Source organism: Rhinoraja longicauda, chromosome 23 (genome assembly GCF_053455715.1).
Source record: "Rhinoraja longicauda isolate Sanriku21f chromosome 23, sRhiLon1.1, whole genome shotgun sequence".
NCBI lineage: Eukaryota > Metazoa > Chordata > Chondrichthyes > Rajiformes > Arhynchobatidae > Rhinoraja > Rhinoraja longicauda.
In genome coordinates, this window is record NC_135975.1 from 36,685,537 (window position 1) to 36,709,468 (window position 23,932).

General features: G+C 51.2%; 1 protein-coding gene across 1 annotated transcript in view; it reads left to right on the top strand.

Annotated features, from left to right (window-relative positions):
* Positions 1-23,932, top strand: part of LOC144605046 (dynein axonemal heavy chain 3-like) — a 345,711-nt gene that overhangs the window by 225,588 nt on the left and 96,191 nt on the right. Inside the window, exons 55-57 of the mRNA XM_078420087.1 lie at positions 5,208-5,366; positions 9,699-9,806; positions 15,368-15,532. Coding sequence (XP_078276213.1) covers positions 5,208-5,366; positions 9,699-9,806; positions 15,368-15,532 — 432 coding nt within the window. The remainder of the gene's footprint in view (positions 1-5,207; positions 5,367-9,698; positions 9,807-15,367; positions 15,533-23,932) is intronic.

Consider the following 23,932-nt stretch of genomic DNA (forward strand, 5'->3'; position numbering starts at 1 on the left):
AGTTTGGCTGTCCCAGCAAGTTCAACACGATTGTCCGGCAGTTCCATGACGGCATGATGGTGAAAGTGCTAGATGATGGAGACGAGTCGGAAGCCTTTCCAGTGACAAACGGCGTGAAGCAAGGTTGTGTTCTTGCCCCTACACTCATCAGCATGTTCTTCTCTGCCATGCTGACTGATGTCTACCGTGACTGCCAGGATGGAATACACATCAGGTACAGGACTGAAAGCAGGCTGTTCAACCTCAGGCGCCTGCAAGCTGTTACAAAGGTGAAGGGGACCATCATCAGAGATTTCTTGTTTGCTGATGACTGCGCCCTCAACGCCAGCACAGAGCAGAAGATGCAGCATGAAATGGACTGCTTCTCACAGGCCTGTGACATCTTTGGTCTCTCCATTAGCACCAAAAAGTCTGAAGTTATGTACCAGCCCGCGCCTGGAAAGCCCTACCAGGAACCACACATCACGGTGAAGGGGCAGAACCTACAGGCAGTCGACAGCTTTACCTATCTGGGTAGTACACTCTCGCGAGTGGTGAACATTGACGCTGAGGTCAACAACAGGATTGCCAAGGCCAGCGCTGCCTTTGGGCGACTCCATGGGAATGTTTGGGAGCAGAGAGGACTCAGCCTTACCACCAAGCTGATGGTCTACCGTGCAGTGGTACTCACCACCCTTCTCTATGCCAGTGAGACCTGGACTGTCTACAGCAGACATGCCAAACAGCTCAACCACTTTCACTTGAGCTGCCTTACGCAGACTCCTTCACATCAGGTGGCAGGACAAAATCCCCGACACAGAGGTCTTGGAACGGGCCGGAATCCCCAGCGTCCACACCCTCCTACGGAAAGCCCAAGCCAGATGGGCAGGCCGTGTCATCAGAATGCCCGATAGTCGACTTCCAAAACAGCTTCTGTATGGAGAACTATGTCAGGGCAAGCGCTCAGTAGGAGGACAGAAGAAACGGTTTAAGGACTGCCTCAAAGTGTCCCTCAAAGACTTGGACATCAACCTCAGCACTTGGGAGTCTCTTGCTCTGGACCGTCCAACCTGGCGTAGCAAGCTCACCACAGGAGCCCGTGCAGCAGAGAACAGACGCACTGCAGAGGCCCAGAGGAAACGCACCGCGCGCAAGGCCCGGGCTACCTCCGCTTCCACTGCAGCACCCATCCACTTGTGTCCTATGTGTGGGCGTGCCTTCCGGGCCCGGATTGGCCTCACCAGTCACTTCCGGACCCACAGTCACCGATCCTCCAACTGAAAGTGAAGTCATGGTCATCTTCCAACCCGAAGGACGAACAACTGCTCTCTGGTTGTGGTAGGATTTAGTTTAGTTTAGTTTAGAGATACAGCACAGAAACAGACCCATCGGCTCACCGAGTCCACGCCGACCAGCGATCCCCACACACACTAGGGACAATTTACAATTTTATCGAAGCCAATTAACCTACAAACCTGAACGTCTTTGTAGTGTCGGAGGAAACCGAAGCACCCGGAGAAAACGCACGCAGGTCACGGGAAGATTGTACAAACTCCGTAGTCAGGATTGAACCCAGGCCTCTGGCGTTGTGAGGCAGCAACTCTACCGCTGCGCCACTGTGCCATAGTGGGTGATCCCTTCCTCAGGGTATAGACGGTACTTGTGTCCCCGTTGGCAGCCCGGGCAACAGGTGATGGGCGGGCTGCCACAGGAGGTTAGATCTATGTCAGAAAATACAGCGAAGGGCAGAGTATTGAGGGTAAGATTACTGAGACAAAACAGCAGAGCAAATGCCCACGGTCACAGCCTCCCAGTACAGGTGAACATGGAGCAGTACAATACAGAAACAGGCTTTGGCCTACACTGTGGGCCAACCACAATCCCAAACTAAACTAACGCTTTAGAATTTAGTCTTTAGAGATACAGAGAAGAAACAGGCCCTTTGGCCCACCGTGTCCACACCGACCAGCACGAGCACTATCCTACACACTACACCGACCAGCACGAGCACTATCCTACACACTACACCGACCAGCACAAGCACTATCCTACACACTACACCGACCAGCACAAGCACTATCCTACACACTACACCGACCAGCACAAGCACTATCCTACACACTATCCTACACACTACACCGACCAGCACGAGCACTATCCTACACACTATCCTACACACTACACCGACCAGCACGAGCACTATCCTACACACTACACCGACCAGCACAAGCACTATCCTACACACTATCCTACACACTACACCGACCAGCACGAGCACTATCCTACACACTATCCTACACACTACACCGACCAGCACGAGCACTATCCTACACACTACACCGACCAGCACGAGCACTATCCTACACACTACACCGACCAGCACGAGCACTATCCTACACACTACACCGACCAGCACAAGCACTATCCTACACACTATCCTACACACTACACCGACCAGCACGAGCACTATCCTACACACTACACCGACCAGCACGAGCACTATCCTACACACTATCCTACACACTACACCGACCAGCACGAGCACTATCCTACACACTACACCGACCAGCACGAGCACTATCCTACACACTATCCTACACACTACACCGACCAGCACAAGCACTATCCTACACACTACACCGACCAGCACAAGCACTATCCTACACACTGGGGACAATTTACAGAAGCCAATGAACCTACAAACCTGCACGTCTTTGGAGTGTGGGAGGAAACCGGAGCACCCGGAGAAAACCCACGCGGTCACGGGGAGAACGTACAAACTCCGTACAGTCAGCACCCGTAGTCAGGATGGAACCCAGGTCTCTGGCGCTGTGAGGCAGCAACTCTACCGCTGTGCCACCGTGCCACATGTTCTGATTTCCAAAAGGCTCTGACAAGGTGGAACCCAGAGAGGTTCCTGCAGAGGTAAGAAAATGGGGCTGAGTATTAGGTCCCAACTTGTGCTGCGGCACAGATAACAGATCCCACAGCCGGGAGTGTTCCCTGCGAGTGGGGCCAAGCTCTCGGTAGGCCCGACTCACCCGCCAAGGATGGTGACAGGACATGCACGAGACAGTGGAGAGCGAGGGGGGCCGTCAGAGTAAGGGGAGCCTGTCAGAGAGCGAGGAGGGCCGTCAGAGAACGAGGGGGACCGTCAGAGAGCGAGGGGGGCCGTCAGAGAGCGAGGGGGGCCGTCAGAGTAAGGGGGGCCGTCAGAGAGCGAGGGGGGGCCGTCAGAGTAAGGGGGGGCCGTCAGAGCGAGGGGGGCCGTCAGAGAGCGAGGGGGGCCGTCAGGGGGGGTCGTCGGAGAGCGAGGGGGGCCGTCAGAGAGCGAGGGGGGGCGTCAGAGAGCGAGGGGGGGCGTCGGAGAGCGAGGGGGGCCGTCAGAGTAAGGGGGGGCCGTCAGAGAGCGAGGGGGGCCGTCAGAGAGCGAGGGGGGCCGTCAGAGAGCGAGGGGGGGCGTCGGTGAGCGAGGGGGGCCGTCGGAGAGCGAGGGGGGGCGTCGGAGAGCGAGGGGGCCGTCAGAGAGCGAGGGGGGGCCGTCAGAGAGCGAGGGGGGCCGTCAGAGAGCGAGGGGGGCCGTCAGAGCGAGGGGGGCCATCAGAGAGTGAGGGGGCCGTCAGAGAGGGGGGCCGTCAGAGAGCGAGGGGGGCCGTCAGAGAGCGAGGGGGGCCGTCAGAGAGCGAGGGGGGCCGTCAGAGAGCGAGGGGGGGCGTCGGTGAGCGAGGGGGGCCGTCGGAGAGCGAGGGGGGGCGTCGGAGAGCGAGGGGGCCGTCAGAGAGCGAGGGGGCCGTCAGAGAGCGAGGGGGGCCGTCAGAGAGCGAGGGGGGCCGTCAGAGAGCGAGGGGGGCCGTCAGAGAGTGAGGGGGCCGTCAGAGAGGGGGGCCGTCAGAGAGGGGGGCTGTCAGAGAGCGAGGGGGGCCGTCAGAGAGCGAGGGGGGCCATCAGAGAGTGAGGGGGCCGTCAGAGAGGGGGGCCGTCAGAGAGCGAGGGGGGTCGTCAGAGAGCGAGGGGGCCGTCAGAGAGTGAGGGGGCCGTCAGAGAGCGAGGGGGGCCGTCAGAGCGAGGGGGGCCGTCAGAGAGCGAGGGGGGCCGGCAGAGAGTGAGGGGGCCGTCAGAGAGGGGGGCCGTCAGAGAGCGAGGGGAGCCGTCAGAGAGCGAGGGGGGCCGTCAGAGTAAGGGGAGGCTGTCAGAGAGCGAGGGGGCCATCAGAGAGCGAGGGGGGCCGTCAGAGAGCGAGGGGGGCCGGCAGAGAGCGAGGGGGGCCGGCAGAGAGCGAGGGGGGCCGTCAGAGAGCGAGGGGGGCCGGCAGAGAGCGAGGGGGGTCGTCAGAGAGCGAGGGGGGCCGTCAGAGAGCGAGGGGGGGCGTCAGAGAGCGAGGGGAGGCTGTCAGAGTAAGGGGAGGCTGTCAGAGAGCGAGGGGGGCCGTCAGAGTAAGAGGGGGGGGCGTCAGAGAGCGAGGGGAGGCTGTCAGAGAGCGAGGGGAGGCTGTCAAAGAGCGAGGGGGGCCGTCAGAGTAAGGGGAGGCTGTCAGAAGCCGAGAGTGAGGAGAGACCTGCATCACCAAGAGCAAGATGGGCCCTGAAAGTATCACAGCAGGGGAGCCACACAGAAACATAGAGACATGGAAACATAGAAAGTGTGTAGGGACCAGACAGAGAGGGGAATCCGTGGGGGCCGCCGAGAATCAACAGGGACCCAGCTGGGGGGCTGAGAATGAACGGGGGGCCTGGTGGGCAGCCACCTGCTACAACCAGTGACAGCAGGCCAGGTTCACAGTGAGGCTAAACGCAGCAACAGCATTTCATATTTTGCTTGGGCAGCTTACAGTCCAGTGGTATGAATATTGATTTCTCTCACTTCAGGTAGCCCCGGCATTCCCTCTCTCTCTCTCTCTCTCTCTCTCTCTCTCTCTCTCTGTCCCTCCCCCACCCACGTTGCACCACCCTACAAACAGCTTACAATGGCCTGTATCAGCAATACTTTTTTGCATATCATTCATTCATTTGTTCTTTACCTCTATCCATCATTGTCTGTATCTCTCGTTTCCCTTTACTGTGATTTTCAGTCTGAAGAAGGGTCTCAATCTGAAACGTCACAATTCCTTCTCTCCAGAGATGTTGGCTGAGCCGCTGACTTACCCCAGCATTGTGTGTCTATCATTGATGGTTGGCGGCCGCTGCCTGCGTGTGCCCGTGGTCAGTGGTGACGGTGTGTTTGTGATGCAGGTGGAGTGTGAGCAGGAGCTGAGTGTGGCCATGCCTTCGCTGACCGCAGCCATCGCCGCCCTGGACACCCTCAAGGCCAGTGACATCACCCTGGTGAAGACCATGCAGAATCCCCCGTCTGGAGTCCGCCTCACCCTCGCCGCCATCTGTGTGCTCAAGGTAGGACCACCAGCGCTACTGTGGGGAGGGGCTGGCACTGTGGTGTGTTAGAGGTTGGGTCAGTGAATGGGGTGTTGGTCCATGGGTGGGGTATTGGTCTATGGGTGGGGTGTTGGTCTATGGGTGGGGTGTTGGTCTATGGGTGGGGTGTTGGGTCAATGGGTGGGGTGATGGGTCAATGGGTGGGGTGATGGGTCAATGGGTGGGGTGATGGGTCAATGGGTGGGGTGATGAGTCAATGGGTGGGGTGTTGGGTCAATGGGTGGGGTGTTGGTCTATGGGTGGGGTGTTGGTCTATGGGTGGGGTGTTGGGTCTATGGGTGGGGTGTTGGTCTATGGGTGGGGTGTTGGTCTATTGGTGGGGTGATGGGTCAATGGGTGGGGTGATGGGTCTATGGGTGGGGTGATGGGTCTATGGGTGGGGTGTTGGGTCAGTGGATGGGGTGTTGGGTCAGTGGATGGGGTGTTGGTCTATGGGTGGGGTGTTGGTCTATGGGTGGGGTGATGCGTCAATGGGTGGGGTGATGGGTCTATGGATGGGGTGATGTGCCTGTGGATGGGGTGATGGGCCTGTGGATGGGGAGTTGGGTCAGTGGGTGGGGAGTTGGGTCTATGGATGGGGTGATGTGCCTGTGGATGGGGTGTTGGGTCAGTGGGTGGGGTGATGGGTCTATGGATGGGGTGATGGGCCTGTGGATGGGGAGTTGGGTCAGTGGGTGGGGTGATGGGTCTATGGATGGGGTGATGAGCCTGTGGATGGGGTGTTGGGTCAGTGGGTGGGGTGATGGGTCTATGGATGGGGTGATGGGCCTGTGGATGGGGAGTTGGGTCAGTGGGTGGGGTGATGGGCCTGTGGATGTGGTGATGGGCCTGTGGATGGGGTGATGGGCCTGTGGATGAGGTGATGGGCCTGTGGATGGGGTGATGGGCCTGTGGATGGGGTGATGGGCCTGTGGATGTGGTGATGTGCCTGTGGATGGGGAGTTGGGTCAGTGGGTGGGGTGATGGGCCTGTGGATGGGGTGATGGGCCTGTGGATGTGGTGATGGGCCTGTGGATGGGGTGATGGGCCTGTAGATGTGGTGATGGGCCTGTGGATGGGGTGATGGGCCTGTGGATGGGGTGATGGGCCTGTGGATGTGGTGATGGGCCTGTGGATGGGGTGATGGGCCTGTGGATGGGGTGATGGGCCTGTGGATGGGGTGATGGGCCTGTGGATGGGGTGATGGGCCTGTGGATGTGGTGATGGGCCTGTGGATGGGGTGATGGGTCTATGGATGGGGTGATGGGTGAAGGGTTTATGGACATTCCCATAGGTTTTTCCCCATGTTATTGAGTGATGTCTAGTTGTGAACGTCAGCTTTGACAGTGAAGGAAGGTGCAAGCTGGTGGCAGTGTGTCTGGGAGTGTGGTAGGGGTTCCACTGGGTCTTCCCCTTTTAGCCAGGTGGCCCCAACTGCTCCCCACCCACACAATGGTTCGCATGCCCCCCATCTCCCTGATCACCCAACATCCCCCCACCAGACATCGCCTCGGCCTCCATCTACTCACCTGCCTCATCCGACCCCAGCCACCACCCTTGCCGTGTGTTCACCATCTCCCCGACCTCCCCCTTTCTGATACAGAACGGTCTGTCCTCAGCAGAGGCCTCACCTTTGTTCCCCTCCGCCCTCACCTCACCGAGTTCCGGGTCTGCCACGATATGGAGCTCTTCTTCCGTTGCCTCCGCCACCGAGCCTTTTTCCATGGGAAGGAGTCCTCACCACCCAGTGATGACCCCTTCTCCCATCTCCAATGGACCCCCCTCCTCTTGGATTCCCCAGAACGGCCTCTATAGACCTCTTTATTTCCAACTGCTGGCAGGACATCAACCGCCTCAAATGTTCCACTCTCCTGACTCACTCTAACCTCTCCCCCCCCCCTCGTGAACGTACAGCCCTCTGCTCACTCTGCAGCAACCCCGACTGGATAATCAAACCCGCCGACAAGGGAGGTGCCGTGGTAGTCGGATGCACTGACCTCTATCGGACTGAGGCCAGGCGACAACTCTCAGACACCTCCTCCTACTTATCCTTGGACCATGACCCCACAGATGAGCACCAGGCTTTAATCTCAAACACCATTACTGATTTCATCACTTCTGGCACTCTGCCCTCTAAAACCTCCAGCCCTCCGTTTCTTCCTCGACCGCAGAAACAGCCAATCCCCATCTACCAATACACTCCTCCGCCTAGCAGAGCTGGGCCTTACCCTCAACAACTTCTCCTTCGACTTCTCCCACAAATCCAAGGCGTAGCTATGGGAACTCGCAAGGGCCCCAGCTATGCCTGTCTCTTTGTAGGGTATGTTGAACAATCCCTGTTCCAGGTGTACACTGGTCCTATCCCCAAACTCTACCTCCATTAAATTGACGACTGCATTGGTGCTACCTCCTGCACCCATGCAGAACTCACTGACTTCATCAACTTCACCACTAATTTCCATCCTGCACTCTAATTCATTTGGACCATCTCTAACATCTCCCTACCATTTCTGGATCTCACCGTCTCCATCACAGGTGACAGACTATCGACTGACATCTATTACAAACCCACTGACTCCCATAGCTATCTAGACTACACTTCTTCCCACCCTGCTTCCTGTAAAGACTCTATCCCCTATTCCCAATTCCTCCGTCTACGCCGCATCTGTGCCCAGGATGAGGTGTTCCATACCCGGGCATCAGAGATGTCCTCATTCTTTAGGGAACAGGGGTTCCTCCCTTCCATTATAGGTGAGACTCTCACTAGGGTCTTCTCGATATCCCGCAGCTCCGCTCTTGCTCCCCCTCCCCCCATTCGTAGCAAGGACAGAGTCCCCCTTGTCCTCACCTTCCACCCCATCAGCCGTCACATACAACATATAATCCTCCAATATTTCTGTCACCTCCAAAGGGCCCCCACTACTGGCCACATCTTCCCATCTCCACCCCTTTCTGCTTTCCGCAGAGACCGTTCCCTCCGCTACTCCTTGGTCCACTCGTCCCTTCCCAGCCAAACCACCCCCTCCCCAGGTACTTTCCCCTGTAACCGCAGGAGATGCAACACCTGTCCCTTTACCTCCCCCCTCAACTCCATCCAAGGACCCAAACAGTCTTTCCAGGTGAGGCAGAGGTTCACTTGCACCAACTCCAACCTCATCTACTGTATCCGCTATTCCAGGTTCTCTACATTGGCGATCGTTTCGCTGAACACCTTCGCTCAGTCCGCCTAAACCTACCTCCCGGTGGCTCAGCACTTTAACTCCCCCTCCCATTCCCAATTTCACCTTTCTGTCCTGGGCCTCCTCCATTGTCAGAGTGAGGCCCAGCGCAAATTGGAGGAACTGCAGCTCATATTTCACTTGGGTAGTTTACACCCCAGCGGTACGAACATTGACTTCTCTAACTTCAAATAGCCCTCGCTTCCCCTCTCTCTCTAACCCCTCGCCCTTCCCAATCCTCCCACCAATCTTACAGTCTTCGACTACATTCTATCTCTGTCCCGCCCCCTCCCCTGACATCAGTCTGAAGAAGGGTCTCCACCCGAAAAGTCACCCACTCCTCTCCAGAGATGCTGCCTGACCCGCTGAGTTACTCCAGCATTTTGTGTCTACGCTTGTAGACATTTGGCATGGGGTCCATGCCAAACCTTCACTCATCTGGCAAATACATCGCTGGACAGGCAAGCCTCAAAACTCTCACCCAGGACGTGAATTTAAATAGCTACACTTTGGCTGGTCTGACCTTTCACCTTTTCAGTGCACTCTATCAGTGGTCAATGGGAATTCCAAGCCCATGCACTTTAACACCTGCCAATGCTGTCAAGTTGGATAGGGTGCAGAGAAAATATGCAAAGACGTGGCCAGGACTTAAGGGTGTGAGCTACAGGGAGAGGTTGAGTAGACTGGGACTCTGTTTCTTGGAGCGCAGGAGGATGAGGGGTGATCTTATAGTGGTGTATAAAATCATGAGAGGAATAGATTGAGTAGACAAAGAAGGGGAATCGAGAACCAGAGGACATGGGTTTAAGGTGAAGGAGAAAAGATTTTTTGGGAATCTGAGGGGTAACCTTTCCACACACAGGGTGGTGGGTGTGTGGAACAAGCTGCCAGAGGAGGTAGTTGAGGCAGGGACTATCCCAACATTTAAGAAGCAGTTAGACAGGTACATGAAGGACAGGTTTAGAGGGATATGAGCTAAATGTGGGCAGGTGGGAATAGTGTAGATGGGACATGTTGGCCAGTGTGGGCAAGTTGGGCTGAAGGGCCTGTTTCCACACTGTATCACTCTATGACTCTATGACGTCTTTTCAAGGGAATTAAACCTGAGAAGAAGGTGGATGCCAATGGGAAGAGCACCGATGACTACTGGCCACCTGCGAGGAAGATGCTCGGGGACATGAAGTTCCTGGAGTCGCTGAAGGTAGACGGGCACTGAGGGTGGGGGTTACAGAAGGTCAACCAACACTGGGGGTCAGGCTCACAGTGGGAGGAGGCTCCCAGGACAGTGGTCGGTGAGGGCCGGGGTCAGGCTCACTGTGGGAGGAATCTCCCAGGACAGTGGTCAGTGAGGGCCGGGGGTCAGGCTCACTGTGGGAGGAGGCTCCCAGGACAGTGGTCGGTGAGGGCCGAGGGTCAGGCTCACTGTGGGAGGAGGCTCCCAGGACAGTGGTCGGTGAGGGCCGGGGGTCAGGCTCACTGTGGGAGGAGGCTCCCAGGACAGTGGTCGGTGAGGGCCGGGGGTCAGGTTCACTGTGGGAGGAGGCTCCCAGGACAGTGGTCGGTGAGGGCTGGGGTGACCAGGCCCGGGATCATCACTGAGCGATGGGGTCACACAGGACAGGGGTCACACAGGCGCACACTCACCGAGGGACAGCTCCATTCAGGGTCAATCTGAAGAAGGGTCTCGACCCCAAACGTCACCTACTCTTTTGTGTCTATCTTCACTGAGGGTCAGGGGTCAGGGGTCACTGACAGGGGTCACTGAGAGTAGAGGTCACAGGGTCAGTGGTCACTGAGGGTCAGGGGTTACTGAGGGCAGGGGTCACTGAGGATCAGGGGTCACTGAAGGTAGGGGTCACTGACAGAGGTCACTGAGGGTCAGGGGTCACTGAGGGTCCGGGATCACTGAGGATAGGGGTCGCTGACAGAGGTTACTGAGGGACAGGGGTCACTGAGGGTCTGGGGTCACTGAGGGTCAGGGGTCACTGAGAAGGGGTCATTGAGGGTCAATAGACAATAGGTGTAGGAAGAGGCCATTCGGCACTTCGAGCCAGCACCGTCATTCAATGTGATCATGGCTGATCATTCTCAATCAGTACCCCGTTCCTGCCTTCTCCCCATACCCCCTGACTCCGCTATCCTTAAGAGCTCTATCTAGCTCTCTCTTGAATGCATTCAGAGAACTGGCCCCCACTGCCTTCTGAGGCAGAGAATTCCACAGATTTACAACTCTCTGACTGAAAAAGTTTTTCCTCATCTCCGTTCTAAATGGCCTACCCCCTATTCTTAAACTGTGGCCCCTGGTTCTGGACTCCCCCAACATTGGGAACATGTTTCCTGCCTCTAACGTGTCCAACCCCTTAATAATCTTATACGTTTCGATAAGATCCCCTCTCATCCTTCTAAATTCCGGTGTATACAAGCCTAGTCGCTCCAGTCTTTCAACATATGACAGTCCCGCCATTCCGGGAATTAACCTAGTAAACCTACGCTGCAAGCCCTCAATAGCAAGAATATCCTTCCTCAAATTTGGAGACCAAAACTGCACACAGTACTCCAGGTGCGGTCTCACTAGGGCCCTGTACAACTGCAGAAGGACCTCTTTGCTCCTACCTACCTTCCTATTCTAATCACCAAAGTGGATAACCTCACACTTATCCACATTAAACTGCATCTGCTATGCATCCGCCCACTCACACAACCTGTCCAAGTCACCCTGCAACCTCATAGCATCTTCCTCACAGTTCACACTACCACCCAGCTTTGTATCATCTGCAAATTTGCTAATGGTACTTTTAATCCCTTCATCCAAGTCATTAATGTATATTGTAAATAGCTGCGGTCCCAGCACCGAGCCTTGCGGTACCCCACTAGTCACTGCCTGCCATTCTGAAAGGGACCCATTTATCCCCACTCTTTGCTTTCTGTCTGTCAACCAATTTTCTATCCATGTCAGTACCCTACCTCCAATACCATGTGCTCTAATTTTGCCCACTAATCTCCTATGTGGGACCTTGTCGAAGGCTTTCTGAAAGTCGAGGTACACCACTTCCACCGGCTCTCCCCTGTCAATTTTCCTAGTTACATCTTCAAAGAATTCCAGAAGATTAGGCAAGCATTATTTCCCCTTCGTAAATCCATGCTGACTCGGAACAATCCTGTTACTACTGTCCAAATGTTCCGCAATTTCGTCTTTTATAATTGACTCCAGCATCTTCCCCACCACTGATGTCAGACTAACTGGTCTATAATTTCCCGTTTTCTCTCTCCCTCCTTTCTTAAAAAGTGGGACAACAATAGCTACCCTCCAATCCACAGGAACTGATCCTGAATCTATAGAACATTGGAAAATGATCACCAATGCGTCCACAATTTCTAGCGCCACCTCCTTAAGTACTCTGGGATGCAGACCATCAGGCCCTGGGGATTTATCAGCCTTCAGTCCCATCAGTCTACCCAACACCATTTCCTGCCTAATGTGGATTTCCTTCAGTTCCTCCGTCACCCTAGGATCTCTGGCCACTAGAACATCTGGGAGATTGCTTGTATCTTCCTTAGTGAAGACAGACCCAAAGTACCGGTTCAACTCGTCTGCCATTTCCTTGTTCCCCATAATAAATTCCCCTGCTTCTGTCTTCACGGGACCCACATTTGCCTTGACTATTTTTTCCTCTTTACATACCTAAAAAAGCTTTTACTATCCTCCTTTATATTATTGGCTAGTTTACCCTCGTACCTCATCTTTTCTCCCCGTATTGCCTTCTTAGTCATCTTCTGTTGCTCTTTAAAAGAGTCACAATCCTCTGGCTTCCCACTCTTCTTTGCTTTGTTGTACTTCTTCTCTTTTATTTTTATGCTGTCCTTGACTTCCCTTGTCAGCCATGGGTGCCTCTTACTCCCCTTGGAATCTTTCCTCCTCTTTGGGATAAATTGATCCTGCAACTTCTGCATTATTCCCAGGAATACCTGCCATTGCTGTTCCACCGTCTTCCCTGCTAGGGCCTCCTTCCAGTCAAATCTGGCCAGCTCCTGCCTCATGCCTCTGTAATCCCCTTTGCTATACTGTAATACTGATTTTTCGATTTTCCCGATTTTTCCTTCTCCCTCTCAATTTGTAGAGTAAAACTTATCATATTGTGATCACTGCCTCCTAATGGTTCTTTTACCTCGAGTCCCCTTATCAGATCAGGTTCATTACACAATACTAAATCCAGAATTGCCTTCTCCCTGGTAGGCTCCAGTACAAGCTGTCCTAAGAATCCATCTCGGAGGCACTCCACAAATTCTCTTTCCTGGGGTCCATTACCAACCTGATTTTCCCAGTCTACCTGCATGTTGAAATCTCCCATAACCACCGTAGCATTACCTTTGCGACATGCCAATTTTAGCTCTTGATTCAACTTGCACCCTATGTCGAGGCTACTGTTTGGGGGCCTGTCGATAACTCCCATTAGGGTCTTTTTACCCTTACAATTCCTCATTTCTACCCATACTGATTCTACATCTCCTGATTCTATGTCACCCCTTGCAAGGGAGTGAATATCATTCCTCCCCAACAGAGCGACCCCACCCCCTCTACCCACCTGTCTGTCTTTTCTATATGTCGTGTACCCCTGAATATTCAGTTCCCAGCCCTGGTCCTCTTGTAGCCATGTCTCAGTGATTCCCACAACATCATACTTGCCAATGTCTAACTGAGCCTCAAGCTCATCCACTTTATTTCTTATACTTCGCGCATTTAAATACAACACTTTAATTTCCGTATTCACCTCCCCTCTCACACCGGTCACAATTGGCCCTGACCTTACTCTCTTATCCCATCTAGAACTTCCCTTCCCATTTATTCGAGAGTCCTTTGCAATTTCTCCTGTATTCGCTTCCCCTTTAACTCCATTTCCATATTCCCAGTTTGTCAACCCCTCCCCCCCACTACTTAGTTTAAAGCCACACTTGTAGCACTAGCAAACCTGCCTGCCAGAATGTTGGTCCCCCTGCTGTTAAGGTGTAACCTGTCCCTTTTGTACAGGTCACCCCTACCCCAGAAGAGATCCCAGTGGTCTAGAAATCTAAATCCCTGCTCCCTGCACCAGCCCCTCAGCCATACATTCATATCCCCGATCTCTCTATTCCTGCCCTCACTAGCACGAGGTACAGGTAGCAGTCCAGAGACAACCATCTTCAACGTCCTACTTCTCAGTCTTCTTCCTAACTCTCTAAACTCACGTTGCAGTATCTCCTTCCTCTTTCTCCCGACATCGTTCGTGCCCACGTGCACAACTACTTCCGGTTGATCGCCTTCCCTCTCTAGGATGTTCTGAAGCAGGCAGTCGATAGGACCGTGATGTCTTGAACCCTGGCACCAGGGAGGCAACAGACTATCCTCGAGTCCCGCCTGCCGCCACAGAATCTACTGTCCGTACCTCGGACAATGGAGTCACCCACTACTATGGCTCTTCCTGACTTCGGTCTCCCTGGTCAAGTTTCCTTGCCTGGGTTAGATCTGCCAACACGTCCGCCGCTCGGACTGGAAGCATCTTCTGCCCCAACAGCTCCCAAGAGGGTGCACCGGTTTGCAATAGGCACAGCCACCGGGGTCCCCTGTAGTCCACGTTTGCTCCCCCCTTAAACGGTCTTCCACCTTCGCTCGACCTGGACCCTTGGCGTGACAGCCTCGCAGTAGGTCCTGTCCAGGAAACTCTCGCATTCCCGGATGGCCCTGAGGTCTTTCAGCTGCTTTAGGGTGGGTCAGGGGTGACTGAGGTTAGGGGTCCTCTCAGGTGTGACTGAGGGTCGCGGGTCATTGAGAGTGATGGTCTCTGTGGGGTCGGGATACAGTGGAGTGATGGTGTGAGCAGAGGTGTGCAATGTACGAATGCCTTCACTTGAGCACATCGGTAGTAAGGAAGGCAAATGCTTTTAGTTTGAGAGGACTAGAATACAAAAACAGGGTGGGGGGGGTGGGGGGGTTGGTGCCACATGCAGCGGCAGGCAGTCGATAGGACTGTTTGGTGAACTTTTGTAACTTTGTTGACACCAGAAGTCTACTTTCTGATTTTACCGTGTTGTGTACAAAACAAAGCATTTCATATTGGATAGACACATAACGCTGGAGTAACTCAGCGGGTCAGGCAGCATCTCTGGAGAGATGGGTGGCGTTCCAGGTCCAGACCCTTCTTCAGACTGAGAGTTGGGGGAGAGGTAGTGTAGAGATATGGAAAGGTAGGGTGTGAAAACACAGATCAAAGGGGATGTTGAACAAGGAAGTGTGGAATGGCTCAGTGTTAGCTGAGGGAAGGTGACCACGAGGCATACAAGCAGTAATATTTAATCAGGAGGACAGTGGAACTAGTCGGACAACTAGGGTGGGGGAGGGTCGGAGAGAGAGGTGGTGCCGTACAGCGAATGCAGCGCCAGAGACCCGGGTTTGATCCTGACTACGGGCGCCGTTTATACGGAGTTTGCACGTTCTCCCCGTGACCTGCGTGGGTTTTCTCCGAGATCTTCGGTTTCCTCCCACACTCCAAAGGCGTACAGGTTTGTAGGTTAATTGGCTTGGTGAATGTAAACATTGTCCCTAGCCTGTTTCTGCACAGTATCTCTAAACTCTAAACTAAATGGTTACTTGAAGTTGGTGAAATCAATATTCATACCACTGGGTTTTAAGCAAAGTTTTGAAAGATGGAATGTGCAAAGGAAATGTGGAATGGTTCATTGTTACCAAGGTACATGTGACAACACAGTGAAGCACTGTATTTTCCACAGGAGTTTGATAAGGACAACATCCCGGCTAAGGTGACAAGCCACATCCGCAGAGATTTTATCAACAACCCTGACTTCCAGCCGGCGGTCATCAGGAACGTGTCGTCAGCCTGCGAAGGGCTCTGCAGCTGGGTCCAGGCCATCGAAGTCTACGATAATGTGGCAAAGGTAAAGCACACACATCATCACTCTAAATCTTGCTTCATGGAGAGAGAATAAAGTGAAGGAAATGCACAGCAAGGAACTGCAGATGCTGGTTTACACCGAAGACAGACACAAAATGGTGGGGGAACTCAGCGGGTCAGGCAGCATCTCAGCATGACAGCATTGCTTGTCAGGGAGGATATCACAGCAGTGCTTTGGCAGGACAGACTAGAAGGCTCGATTAAGGAGGCTGTTTGGGTGGAACTCAGAAATGAGAAAGGTTTAGCAACACTTATAGGGGTGTATTATAGACCGCCAAATAGGGAACGAGAATTGGAAGAGCAAATATGTAAGGAGATAGCAGATATTAGTAGTAAGCACAGAGTGGTGATTGTGGGTGATTTCAATTTTCCGTATATAGACTGGGAATCACATTCTGTTAAAGGGCTGGATGGTTTGGAGTTTGTAAAATGTGTGCAGGATAGTTTTTTGCAGCAATACGTAGAGGTGCCTACCAGAGAAGGGGCAGTGTTGGACCTCCTGTTAGGAAATGAGATGGGTCAGGTGACGGAGGTATGTGTTGAGGAGCACTTTGGGTCTAGTGATCATAATGCCATTAGTTTCAATATCATTATGGAGAAGGTCAAATCTGGACCAAGGGTTGAGATTTTGGATTGGAGAAAGGCTAATTTTGAGGAGATGAGAAAGGATTTAAAAGGAGTGAAATGGAAATTGTTGTTTTATGAAAAGGATATAATAGAGAAATGGAGGATATTTAAAGGTGAAATTTTGAGAGTACAGAGTCTTTATGTCCCTGTTCGGTGGAAAGGAAAGAATAATAATTTGAAAGAGCCGTGGTTTTCCAGGGAAATTGGACACTTGGTTCGGAAAAAGAGGGAGATATACAATAAATATAAGCGGCAGGGAGTAAATGAGGTTCTTGAGGAATATAAAGAATGTAAAAGGAATCTTAAAAAGGAAATTAGAAAAGCGAAAAAAAGATATGAGGCTGCTTTGGCAAGTAATGTAAAAGTAAACCCCAAGGGGTTCTACAGATATGTCAATAGCAAAAGGATAGTGAGGGATAAAATTGGTCCATTAGAGAGTCAGAGTGGACAGCTATGTGCTGAGCCGGAAGAAATGGGGGAGATATTAAACAATTTCTTTTCTTCGGTATTTACCGAGGAGAAGGATATTGAATTATGTGAGGTAAGCGAAACAAGTAGAGTAGTGATGGAAATTAGGAGGATTAAAGAAGAGGAGGTACGGACACTTTTGAAGAATATAAAAGTGGATAAGTCTCCAGGTCCTGATAGGATATTCCCTAGGACATTGAGGGAAGTTAGTGCAGAAATAGCAGGGGCTATGACGGAAATATTTCAAACGTCATTAGAAACAGGGATGGTGCCGGAAGATTGGCGCATTGCACATGTTGTGCCTTTGTTTAAAAAAGGTTCTAAAAGTAAACCTAGCAATTATAGACCTATTAGTTTGACGTCTGTGGTGGGAAAATTAATGGAAAAGATACTTAGGGACAATATATATAATTATTTGGATAATCAAGGCCTGATTAGAAACAGTCAACATGGATTTGTGCCTGGAAGGTCATGTTTGACTAATCTTCTTGAATTTTTTGAAGAGGTTACCAGGGAAATTGATAAGGGCAAACTGTGGATGTTGTCTATATGGACAAGGTTCCACATGGAAGGTTGATTAAGAAGGTTAAATCGTTGGGTATTAATAGTGAGGTTGCAAGATGGATTAACAATGGCTGAATGGGAGATACCAGAGGGTAACGGTTGACAATTGTATGTCAGGTTGGAGGCCAGTGTCTAGTGGAGTGCCCCAAGGATCTGTGTTGGGTCCACTGTTGTTTGTCATTTACATTAATGATCTGGATGATGGTGTGGCAAATTGGATTAGTAAATATGCAGATGATACTAAGATAGGTGGAGTAGTTGATAGTGAGGTAGATTTTCAAAGTCTACAGAGAGACTTGGGCCTTTTGGAAGGGTGGGCTGAAAGATGGCAGATGGAGTTTAATGCTGATAAGTGTGAGGTGCTGCATTTTGGTAGGACAAATCAAAATAGGACGTACAGGGTAAATGGTAGGGAATTGAGGAATGCAGTGGAACAGAGGGATCTGGGAATAACTGTGCATTGTTCCCTGAAGGTGGAATCTCATGTGGATAGGGTGGTGAAGAAGGCGTTTGGTATGCTTGCCTTTATAAATCAGAGCATCGAGTATAGAAGTTGGGATGTAATGTTGAAATTGTACAGGGCATTGGTGAGGCCAAATCTGGAGTATGGTGTGCAGTTCTGGTCGCCAAATTATAGGAAGGATGTCGACAAAATGGAGAGGGTACAGAGGAGATTTACTAGAATGTTGCCTGGGTTTCAGCACTTAGGCTACAGAGAGAGGTTGAACAGGTTGGGTCTTTATTCTTTGGAGCGTAGAAGGTTGAGGGGGGACTTGATAGAGGTTTTTAAAATTTTGAGAGGGACGGACAGAGTTGACGTGGGTAGGCTTTTCCCTTTGAGAGTGGGGAAGATTCCAACAAGGGGACATAGCTTCAGAATTGAGGGACAAAGGTTTAGGGGTAACATGAGGGGGAACTTCTTTACTCAGAGGGTTGTGGCTGTATGGAATGGGCTTCCGGTGGAAGTGGTGGAGGCTGGCTCGATTTTATTATTTAAGAGTAAATTGGATAGGTATATGGATAGGAGGGGATTGGAGGGTTATGGTCTGAGTGCAGGTAGATGAGACTAGGTCAGGGAGAATGGTCGGCGTGGACTGGTAGGGCCGGACAGGCCTGTTTCCATGCTGTAGTTGTTATATGTTATATGTTATATGAATAGGTGACATTTCAGGTCGAGACCCTTCTTCCAACTGTTATCAGGTAACCAGCTGTTATCAGGCCACTGAACCACCCTACCATAACCAGAGAGCAGTCCTGAACTACTGTCTACCTCATCTACTGCAGACTATGTGTGATCAGACATTACTAGTTTCACGTTGCACTAAACGTTATTCCCTTAACATGTATATAGACACAAAATGCTGGCATAACTCAGCGGGTCAGACAGCATGTCTGGAGTAAAGGAATAAGTGATGTTTTGGGTCGAGACCTTTCTTCAGACCTTCTTTCAGAGCATGTTGTGTCCGTTGAATTACTCCAGCTTTTTGTGTCCGTTTTCAGTTTAAACAAGCATCTGCAGTTCCTTCCTGCACATGTTTCCTGTATCTGTACACTGTGAATGGCTCAATGGTAATCATGTATTGTCTTTCTGCTGACTGGTTAGCACGCAACAAAAGCTTTTCACTGTACCACTGTTTCACTGTGGATAAGTGTGAGGTTATCCACTTTGGTGGTAAGAATAAGAAGGCAGATTATTATCTGAATGGTGTCAAGTTAGGAAAAGGGGACGTACAACGAGATCTGGGTGTCCTAGTGCATCAGTCACTGAAAGGAAGCATGCAGGTACAGCAGGCAGTGAAGAAAGCCAATGGAATGATGACCTTCATAACAAGAGGAGTTGAGTATAGGAGCAAAGAAGTCCTCCTGCAGTTGTACAGGGCCCTAGTGAGACCACACCTGGAGTACTGTGTGCAGTTTTGGTCTCCAAATTTGAGGAAGGATATTCTTGCTATTGAGGGCGTGCAGCGTAGGTTTACTAGGTTAATTCCCGGAATGACGGGACTGTCATATGTTGAAAGACTGGAGCGACTAGGCTTGTATACACTGGAATTTAGGATGAGAGGGGATCTTATCAAAACATATGATTATTAAGGGGTTGGACACGTTAGAGGCAGGAAACATGTTCCCAATGTTGGGGGAGTCCAGAACCAAGGGCCACAGTTTACGAATAAGGGGTAGGCCATTTAGAACGGAGATGAGGAAAAAAAATTTCAGTCAGAGAGTTGTAAATCTGTGGAATTCTCTGCCTCAGAAGGCAGTGGAGGCCAATTCTCTGAATGCTTTCAAGAGAGAGCTAGATAAAGCTCTTAAGGATAGCGGAGTCAGGGGGTATGGGGAGAAGGCAGGAACGGTGTACTGATTGAGAATGATCAGCCATGATCACATTGAATGGTGGTGCTGGCTCGAAGGGCTGAATGGCCTACTCCTGCACCTATTGTCTATTGTCTATTGTCTTCCTCGGTACACGTGACAATAAACTAAACTAAACTAAACATTTATTATTTATTCACATTTATAAAGCCCCCAATGCTTGCACATCATAAAAGTATCAATATTGGTATTAATATAAAGTAGGGAAAACAGTATGAATGTTAATTCCTCAAATTTTAAGTAACCTTGCATCCCCACCTCTCTCCGTCCTTCCCCCACCCAGTTGTCCGACTAGTTTCACTGTCGTCCTGCTGTTTCACTGTTCATACCCTCTCGTTATCACCTCTTCCACTGCAAACAATGGACCATTGTGGGCTCTACCTTTCCTTGATCATCGTTGCTGGCCTTCATTTGTTCTTTCAATCTTTTGTTCTTTCTACCTTTTCATATCTATCGATTCCCCCCCTCCCCCAACTATCAGACTGAAGAATGTCACCCTTTCCTTCTCTCCAGAGATGCTGCCTGACCCGCTGAGTTACTCCAGCATCTTGTGTCTATCTTCAACAAAAGTATGGTATATTGCACAGGGCATAGGTACGTACAGTCCATGCATATAGATCTATACAGGTATAGAAGGAAACGCACACCTCCAGATTCAGGGACAGTTTCTTCCAAACTGTTATCAGGCAACTGAACCATCCTACCACAACCAGAGAGCAGTGCTGAACTACTATCTACCTCATTGGTGACCCTCGGACTGTCCTTGATCGGACTTTACTGGCTTTACCTTGCACTAAATGTTATTCCATTATTATGTATCTGTAAATTGCTTGATTGTAATCATATATTGTCTTTCCGCTGACCGGTTAGCACGCAACAAAAGCTTTTCACTGTACCTCGGTACACGTGACAATAAACTCAACTAAATTAAACTAAACTGAACTTGATAGGGTAGACAATCAGAACCTTTCTCCCAGGATGGAAGGATCAAGTACTGGAGGGTGCAGCTTTATAGTGAAAGGGGGAAAGTGTACAGGAGGTGTGTGGGGCACGATTATTGCCCAGAGGTGGGTGGGTGGGGTGCCTGGAACGGTCTACTGCCGGTGATGGTGGAGGAGGTACAGTAGTAGCATTTACCAGAAGGTTGGATAGGCACCTGGATGTGCAGGGACAGGAGGCATATGGATTATGTGCAGGCATAAGTTGATGTTCACGTGATAGGAGCACAATTAGGTCAATCGACCCATCAAGTCTATTCCGCCATTCAATCATGGCTGATCTTTCTTTCCCTCCTAACCCCAATTCTCCAGCCATCTCCCCACAACTCCTGACACGGCACCTTGTTCGGCACAGACATGGTAGGCCGAAGGGCCAGTTCAGATTCACCACCACCGTCTGACTAAAGAAATTCTTCTTCATCTCCTTTCCAAAGCTACGTCCTTTTATTTTGAGGCTGTGCCCTCTTGTCCGAGACTCTCCCACTGGTGGAAACATCCTCCCCACATCCACTCTATCCAGCCCTTTCACTGACTTCCTGAGTCTTCACTAACTTTCCATGACCTCCCGACGTTTGTACTCAGTGCCTCTACTGACAAGGGCAGGCTTACCACCTTCTTTACCACCTTATCCAGGTGTGTTGCCACTGTCAGGTAGCCATGAGTCTGGGGCTCTATGTCCACTTGGAGTGGATTTACAGAGTTGGCCATCTTGCTCATAGCAGAAGCGTCCACGTCGTGGGGCTGGAAACTGGAAGTGTCCTAAGCTAATTCTGCCACCACCATCGTCTACTGTACAAGTTTGTACATCATTTGTACTGTACATCCACTGTTTGTCGCCGGAAGCTTGCGCCCTTTTCAGGACGGACGATGACAGTGATGTAACATTTGAATGACGGATACGAAAGAAGAAATGAGCGGGGATCGCTGGTCAACCCAGACTTGGTGGGCCGAAGGGCCTGTTCCCGCGCTGTATCTCTAAACTAAACTAAACTAAACTGAACTAACGTCGTTCCTCTTGGCATCTTTGGGATGTGGGAGGAAACCAGAGCGCCTGAGGGTTCCCACTTCTTCTCGGGGAGAGCGTGCAAGCTCCACATCGATAGCACCCGAGGTCGGGTTTGAACCTAGGACTCTGGTGCTGAGAGGCAGAGCGTCTCCAAACTGGGCCACTGACTGACTAAAGTGGCAACCAAAAAAATAGCAATGTTGCCAATAAATATGGCAATGTAGTTGACAAAAAATATTCTCAATATTTTAACAAAATGGCAATAACTATGCTGAATACATCAATAAATATAACAAATAGGTGCCAAGAATATTTCTCAAAATGGTAATAATTTCGCCCAATAGGTGGCAACAATAAAACATAAAATGGCAATGAATTTGTCCAAAATATTTGGCAATATTATGTAGGTGAGTTTTACTGGACTCTGAAGGTAAGGTGCACCCTGATAACAGAATGATACAATTTAACACCAACTTTATCATTCATGGTATTCTCTCACGTATGCTGAGCGTTTGATGGCTCTGGGCCTGTATTTAGAGTCATAGAGTGAAACGGTGTGGAAACAGGGCCTTCAGCCCAACTTGCCCACACCGGCCAACATGTCTCATCTGCACTAGTCCCACCTGCCTACATTTGTATTTCTGGTACAAGTTCTGAGAGTTCTGATTTAAATAGCATTGAAATGGGCATGTATTCACTGGAATTTAGAAGGATGAGAGGGGATTTTGTAGAAACATATAAAATTATTAAGGGATTGTACAGGCTAGATGCAGGAAACATGTTCCCGATGTTGGGGGAGTCCAGAACCAAGGGCCACAGTTTAAGAATAAGGGGTAGGCCATTTAGAACTGAGATGAGGATTTTTTTTTCACCCAATGAGTTGGGAACTTGTGGAATTCTCTACCTCTGAAGGCAGTGGAGGCCGATTCATTGGATGTTTTCAAGAGAGAGTTAGATTTAGCTCTGAGGGCTAGTGGAATCAAGGGATAAGGGGAGAAGGCAGGAACAGGGTACTGATTGTAGATGATCAGCCATGATCACATTGAATGGCGGTGCGTACAGGCTCGAAGGACCGAATGGCCTCCTCCTACACCTATTGTCTATGTCTATGTTTCTATGCTCCTGTGCCCTGAGCTGCTTGCAGTGGGTATTCTGGGCAATAGTGGTCACCATGGTAGGGGTGCCAACTTCCTCACTCCCAAATACGGGACAAGGTGACGTCACCACTCCGCGCCCCACGTGACCTCACCCAGCCAGCGGCCAAGTGCTCCTGCTCCACCAATGGCGGCCGCCCAGGCCGGGAGCATGTGGCTGCTGGCTGGGTGAGGTTACGTGGGGCGCGGAGTGGTGATGTCACCCTGTCCCCTATTTGGGAGTGAGGAAGTTGGCAACCTTACTAATACGGGACAAGGGCGGTCCCATACAGGACAAACTAATTTAGCCCAAAATACGGGATGTCCCGGCTAATACGGGACAGTTGGCGACCCCACACCATGGTCGCATGGACCATCGGCCTTGTCAGCTTGGTCATGACCTTCAAACACCTTCCCCTCATCTGGTCAGAATCCACCAGCCCCAGAGTTGTGGCAACTATGGCCCCTCTCCGGAAACTGGAAGAAGGAGAGGCCGAGGTCCAGCTTCACACTTTGAGGCCGAGATGTTGCGATAGTTCAGTGGCACGCTCTCCACTTAGTTTAGTCAGTTTAACAATACAACGCGGAAACAGGCCCTTCAGTCCACCCAGACCAGGTGGGGGGCAGCGTCTAGTCAAGGTCTAGTTTAGTTTAGTTTAGTTTAGAGATACAGCATGGAAACAGGCCCTTTGGCCCATCGAGTCCATGCCAACCATCAATCACCCCTTCACACTAGTTTGGTTTAGAGATACAGAGTGGAAACAGGCCCTTTGGCCCATCAAATCCACGCCGACCATCAATCCCTGTACACTAATTCTACCCTACACACACTAGGTACAATGTTTACCAAAGCCAATTAGCCTGTATATCTTTGGAGTGTGGGAGGAAACCAGAGGATCCTGGAGAAAGCCCACACAGGTCACAGGGAGAACGTACAAACTGCATACAGACAGCACCCATAGTCAGGATCGGACGTGGGTGTGTGGCGCTGGCTGTGAGGATTTGATTATTTTCGAAGGATTTGTTTGACGAGGACAAACGAAAGCAGTCAGAATTTGCTTTTTGGACTTCTGTCGGAAAGCAGAGACTCTCTTTGTTGAAAGAGTCCTCTAATTGGGGAGGATTTGTTCGTGTTTTCTGAAAGTCGTAGGAGCGGCAGTGGCTGGCGGAAGGCCAAGTTGCACTTGAACTGGTGGGAGCTGAGTCTAGAGCGGTGT